This window comes from Leuciscus leuciscus (assembly GCF_965113295.1).
Source record: "Leuciscus leuciscus genome assembly, chromosome: 12".
Classification (NCBI taxonomy): Eukaryota; Metazoa; Chordata; class Actinopteri; order Cypriniformes; family Leuciscidae; genus Leuciscus; species Leuciscus leuciscus.
In genome coordinates, this window is record NC_138736.1 from 41,066,597 (window position 1) to 41,072,877 (window position 6,281).

Here is a 6,281-nt window from a genome sequence, read left to right on the forward strand (position 1 = left end):
ACCTCAGATCAGTTGATTTCACTGGTTTGTCCAGAACGGTCACTCTTCATGGACACACAGCTGGACTCTGAGTTTCATCTCTGACTGCTGAATCGACTTATAATAGAATACTGTTAATCATTACAAGATTTAATGTGGAGTTGGCAATAGATCAAAGACAGCATATGGAATGTATATTCTGAAAGTCTAAATGAAAATGAAAACATGATTAACCATTTTATTACTGAAAGGTGTCCATAGATTATGAATTCAAATTTAAAAAATAGATATTCGTTTAACATTTAAAAGTGGCGTTGCATCATTGCTTTTAAATAAAAAATAAATAAAAGACTATAGATGATTTTTTTTTTTAGATTTTTTTTTTTACTTTATTGTGAATACACACAAAAGAAAGAAAAAAGAAAAAAACATGAACATTGTCCTGAGACTGGGCTTCATACATTATTTACAATCAGAAACATAAACAGTTTAAAGTGTGTATGTCAGGTTAAATTTTTTTTTTAGATATATTAAATAATGTTTAGATGTCTGAGTGAAAATGTAATTATCATTAAAATTATTACTGTAATTGCACTACAGTAAGCTTTATAGCCATTTCTGTCAAGATCATATTTTTAAAACGCCGCTGAGCTGTGACGTCATAAGAGGGAGACGTGCCAAAAAAGTTCTATTCAAGTATGGAGAGTTTTGAGTCTGAGGAGATCCAAAATCCCCCTCAAACCTACGATGGCCCACAGCCATACAATTTTGAGCCTCCCAGGCGTGAGACGAATGAAGAGACAAACAGAAATTTAACTACTTCCTATCGAAGAACCATAAACATCTGGTGTGAAGAGAACCAGTGGAGAGTTGGTCAGGTGTCTTGGTAAGTATAGGCATAACTTAGAGGTGGAACGGTACATGTAAAAGCATTGAACCGAAACAGTACGGTGCATGAATATACACTGAGAATACACGGCATAAAAATAAATAAAACTCGCGTGCAAATGAATTAATGCGGAACTACTGTTAGTCACGCGGGTTATTTAGGGACGCCAAATCTGTAGCTCCGCCTCAGCTCTGAAGCGCCGTGGCTATAATGAACAGGCTGCGATTTCAAGATTGCAATGCTGGAATATGTTGGTTGGTTGGTTGGTTGGGTGTGTGTGTGTGTGTGTGTGTGTGTGTGTGTGTGTGTGTGTGTGTGTGTGTGTGCGAGTGTGAGTGTGAGAGAGAGAGAGAGAAAGAGATAGGCGCGGACGCGATGGAACAGTGGAAACATAAAAACATTCTCCGTCATTTTGTTCAGGACATCATTCAAACTGCAAAGTGTTTACTTATATTTGTGTACACTCTCAATAAAACAAAACATTCTGCTTACACAATTACTTAATCTCATTATTATTAAATATCAAAAAAAAATTTAGCAAAAAAAAATTATCGTTTTGATTCATAGGTGTCTATGTGGGCAATGCCAGCCCATGGCCTCAGCTGTAGAGAGCATGTGCTGCAGAGAGGTGGGTGCATTCTGGGCCCTGGTTGAACAGCTTACCCCTCTGCCAGATCATATAACATGCCTCACACAACACCCTAGTTTTGAGGCATGCTGTCTGAACCCCTTTGTTCTCAAGATTGCCTACAAACTTCAGGCAGGAACATGGACCTCTAGAGGCTAGCAGTCATGAGTATGTTAACACATTTAAATTTTTTTATGAACAGTTTCATTTTCATCAGAAAATTTGTCTAGTGAACCACAATAATAAGTGGTTCTGCAAGTGCATTATAATAAAACAATTCAGTTATCCATATCCAATTAAACTGTTACATCCCCCTATCCTTAGGCAATACCGCTACACAGCATATAGACAGGTGGTACGTTGGGCCTATGGCATTCTGGGGAGGCACATCCGGAGGCCCTTGCCTTCTTGTGTTGTTTCAGACATCAGAAGACAGTTTCAAGAAGGTGGAACATACAAAGGTTTTGATTGGCCTCCTTTGGGTGAATATTAATAAAAAATAATTCTTATCACAAGCTGTCATATAGTATGACTCGTACTGTATAGCAAGGCTTACTTAGCCTACTACTCGTCCTACCTTTGACAAGCATAAAATAAACCATACTGGCAGTCAGGATAAAAAAATAAAAAAAACACACTACACAGAAGACAATTCTATTTACAGAAAATGTGTTTATTGACAGAAGGTTATGAAATAAACAAAAGTAGACAAAACCAAAACATGCAGCATGCAAACAGGATTAGTACCCAGAGACAAACTTTACACACACCACAGTGCACCACAGACACACCACAGTGCATAAACAGAAAGCAGATAAAATTATATGTGAAACACAGAAAGGTGATAAGGCACTACCCACAGTTACCCACAATTAGGCACCAACAATTACATGCAAACAAAAGTAGACAAAACGAAAACATGCAGCATGCAGACAGGATTAGTGCACACACAGACAAACTCAGTTGAGTTACACAGAAACAAGGGTTAAGAACAGCACACCAAAAAAAGTTAGAAAGTATAAAAAAGAATCCACAATACATACCCACTCTTGACGTTGTCATGGATCATAACTATAAACACATGTTATTCAAACAGCAAGATTTTTAAAATTGGTCAACTCTGCAAAATCACAGTACTGTATTAGAGATGGTGGAAATAGGGAGATTACCCAGAAGAATGCAGTAAGCAAGATTGTGTAACAATAAAAACAAACATTTATACAATCAAGATAATAATTAGTAAATGAATTATAAAATCTAATGGCTTTTGCTAAAGCGTGATTGTTGAGCTAGGTGAAGACTAACTGCCTCCTCCTTTGAAATTATGTGGCCAGATTTGGAGAGGGGAGCAGGTGCATCAGAACCCAAGGCAGCACTGCACTCTTGTAGAGCCTTTGGTGATCTAGAGTACCTGTCTTGGAGAGATTCCATGAGTGCTGATGCATAACCTGGGTTATAGAAAAACTTGTATATTCAGTAACATTACCAATGACTCATGCACTAAAACAAGTACATCTCACAATATGACAGAACTGATTGAAACTGCTAACCATATGAAGGCTGCTGCTTGATGGGGCGCACAACCCAGCCACCTTTACGGAACCTTGGGTAGCTCACAGCATAGCACTCCTCACCGTCAGCCGTCCGCGCAACCTCTCGACTACTATTGTAGTTGTAATGTAGAGCTGCCAAAAAAAGCCTGAAGAAAAGCAAAAAAAAAAAACAGAGTATGAGACTGACATGTCTAGAATGATGAAATAACGACACAGGTTATTCCATTGCATAGCACTGACCTACTGTACATTCCAAGATATGAAAACCCAGTGTGTTTGGGTGCAAAGTGGAGGATGAGGGAGTGAAATGCCTCCAACGAGTATGTCTGGTACTGTGGGGATAGCTGCCGTATATCCTTCAGTAGTGCTGCCCTAGTAGTCACACTCTCCAATTTCGTTGCTACTGTTGAGCCTGCATGGACATGTTTTACTGATATTACTACATGTTCTTTGACTGTACACACAGATGAGGAATATCAGTATAATTTCTTTCTTCACATTTACCAAAACCATACAAATATGTTATAGCTGGAGTACACCTGTAGCAAAATATACCAAGCATAAACCACGACCTTGAATATCAGAGCATTATTGCATTCTTTAACATTCTGATGGTGTACCTGGTTCTAGCCACTGCTTGTTTCGCTGTTCCCCCTCCAGAGGTGGGTGTGAACAGCAGGGAAATGCAGGGGTGTCATGTTCATGAATATCCTGAACATGGTTCACCAGGCTTTGCCATTTGGCCTGCATCACATCTGGATCACCATCAGGAGTTGAAGCAGCAGTCCAGTACAGGTGGTTGACAATGGCTGGCTTCCACAGCTTCAGGTCCTCACAGTGCCTTTCTTTAGCGGCAGCATCCAAAGCCTTCCCTAGACCTGTTTCAGAACCAAAACAAAGTATTGATGGAAATGTATTTACAAGACTTAACTTTATAAAAGGCTACCAACAACAGGATACATACTTTTTCCAACATGCCAGACATCAAAGAAATGTTTTGTTCCTTCAGAACACAGCTCCTCTCGCACCCACTTGGCAATCTGTGTAGAAAGACACAACCCCTCAAATACAGAAATAAAAACTAATGACTCACCAAGGCTCGAATAACTATTTGTGGTTGTGTCAGTCTGTCAGGAGTCTGTCTAAATGTGAAAATACTACAGACATTGTATTACTATAAATATACAACTTTACCTGCCGATGTCTGTCTGTGGTGAGGGTCGACACATGTAGGTTCTGGTTCTTTAAAAAAACCATGCTGCGCTTCAGACCCTCAAGCTCACACCAGGTGCTGTTTGGGACCTCAGAGCTCTGTAACATGTCACAGACAGTGTAACACTTGAAATCTGGTAGTGGAACTGAAAAAATTTTTTAGATAGCATAATACTCACCTGGACAAGCTGAAGATCTATGATCTTGTTTGTTCTCTCCTCTATCAAGGAGTAAGTGCCATACTTTGCACAATGCCCAGGGGAATCTGACCTAAGAATGTTAAAAATTGAATTAATGAGTTGCAATGTAAACATTTTCCATCTTAGATGATGCCAACAGTGCATTTACCTGCAGTCACCAGAGATTGCCAGTCCGCCGCCCATCTCCTTTAGTTCCCTAATGACCCCTGTCTGTTCATTCTGCCAGGCCTGCATAACGACTGGGATTGTGTAGAGGTGCTGGTGGCGGAAGAAAGTCCTCGCACTGATGCACTGAAGACCAAACAGTGCCAGCATCCTCAGCGTTTGTGTGGCCATACAACCCGAAAAATGTATGGCCCCACTGAGAAGAAGGTTGCAAACAGGCATATTTCTATGCAACATGGGCTGATTCTGCCAATAACGCTCATAGCCACATGTTGCACAGACCTAGATGTATAGAATGCAAAAAAAAAAAAAAAATACAACTATGTTAGGAGTCACAATTACACCTTGAAATATATAACTCAATTTCACTAAAAACTATACGGTTTATTTAAATTGTATAAACAGTGGAATTTACAAACATCATCTTACTTGTTTTATTTTGATAAAAGTTCCCTCCTTCTGGTTCATGCTACCCTTGCTTTCCCCACAACATGCAGGGCAAATTGTGAATAGGGACATCAACTGGCTTTCACAGACAATAAACTTATCAGCCATGCTGAAAAACAAACTCATTCCTGTTATTCTCTAACTGTCCTATCACAATAAAGGCAAAAATGCTCAACAACTATACTTAAAGCACACATTCACAGAACCTTCGAACCACAACAGAATTTCTTGACAGTCAAAATCTAAAACCAAAGTAGTCTAATTGCCTTACTTGAGTTCTGGGTTAGACTCCTGTGGCAGTGATGAGTCACTCATCATCTCCTCCTCCTTCTCTGGCATTCATGACATATCATGGTCGCTGTCTATGAGAGAGCTGGTCTCATCGTCACTTTGAACAGGACTGGGCAGAGGGGTTGAAGTGGTCTTGACTTTTGGTGTTACTGTCTGTGTCCCCACACTGACCATCTTCGGCCTTACCTGAACAGCTGTGATTAAATGAAGGCCTTGCATTATAAAAAGACACAACCAAACCAATATGACAGCCTGGGTTACACACTCTAGAGTGGGTTCGCCAACTAGAAACTAAATCTGCGTTAAATAGCGCCACAGTGACAAGTCAACCTCAGATATAAGACCAATTATATCCTACCTGCTGAACGTCGCAAAGGTCTAATGTTGCACTGTGAGCCACTGTGATGGACAGATGCTGGTGGGTAATAGGCATCTGGGTCTACCTCTGGTTCTGGGTCAAAATCCACTGTATGGCTGACTGTGGGTGCATCCATCCGTGACGGTCCCGCTGCATCTTCCAAAAGCTGAAGGAAATAAAGCAGTCAACATACATCCTTGAACAAACGGACTAATGATATTTTACTGCATTTTTAAAACAGGAAGAGAATAATGCGAAACACAAAAATTACAACATAATGACAAGGTTGCTGACTATGATCACAACGCTAACGTTAGCTAGGCAATTGCTACAATCAAATGAGTATTTGGGTCATTCCTGGTATGCGGTGACATTTTGGCTTCATAAGTGTTGGGAAAAAAAGTACATGATTTTCATGTTTTTAGCATTCTACCAAAATAGTGACATGTTTAACTATAAGGAATACATATTGGTCAAGCTCAGGGACTCAAAAAATAATTATTATGGGTAGATTGTTCAGACACTGTCCATGAAAATATTCCACCCTGTTAGGGACATA

At 39.8% G+C, this 6,281-nt stretch overlaps 1 protein-coding gene across 2 annotated transcripts; it reads right to left on the bottom strand.

Annotated features, from left to right (window-relative positions):
- Positions 1–2,330: 2,330 nt before the first annotated feature.
- On the bottom strand, positions 2,331–6,041 carry LOC309511350 (uncharacterized protein). Of its 2 annotated transcripts, XM_082186540.1 has the most exons (10): positions 5,723–6,041; positions 5,056–5,558; positions 4,610–4,908; positions 4,441–4,531; positions 4,244–4,360; positions 4,014–4,089; positions 3,670–3,927; positions 3,290–3,461; positions 3,047–3,195; positions 2,331–2,944 (listed from the first exon to the last, which is right to left on the bottom strand). In XM_082186540.1, the coding sequence occupies exons 2-10, from the start codon at positions 5,197–5,199 to the stop codon at positions 2,754–2,756; spliced, it is 1,497 nt and encodes a 498-aa protein (XP_082042666.1). In that variant the 5' UTR covers positions 5,200–5,558; positions 5,723–6,041; the 3' UTR covers positions 2,331–2,753. The 2 variants fall into 2 exon arrangements, with proteins under 2 accessions (XP_082042666.1, XP_082042667.1); XM_082186541.1 differs by having other exon boundaries at positions 5,056–6,041.
- Between the last annotated feature and the right edge of the window lie 240 nt (positions 6,042–6,281).

Bases quoted from the DNA above. Each gene is read 5' to 3' on its own strand.
- LOC309511350 (XM_082186540.1), bottom strand. From the start codon at position 5,199: ATGAGTTTGTTTTTCAGCATGGCTGATAAGTTTATTGTCTGTGAAAGC. The intron at 4,090-4,243 runs GTAAAGTTGTAT...CTTTCTACACAG, and splicing joins CCACAGACAGACATCGGCAG to ATTGCCAAGTGGGTGCGAGA. The intron at 3,196-3,289 runs GTCAGTGCTATG...GCTTTTCTTCAG, and splicing joins TATCTTGGAATGTACAGTAG to GCTTTTTTTGGCAGCTCTAC.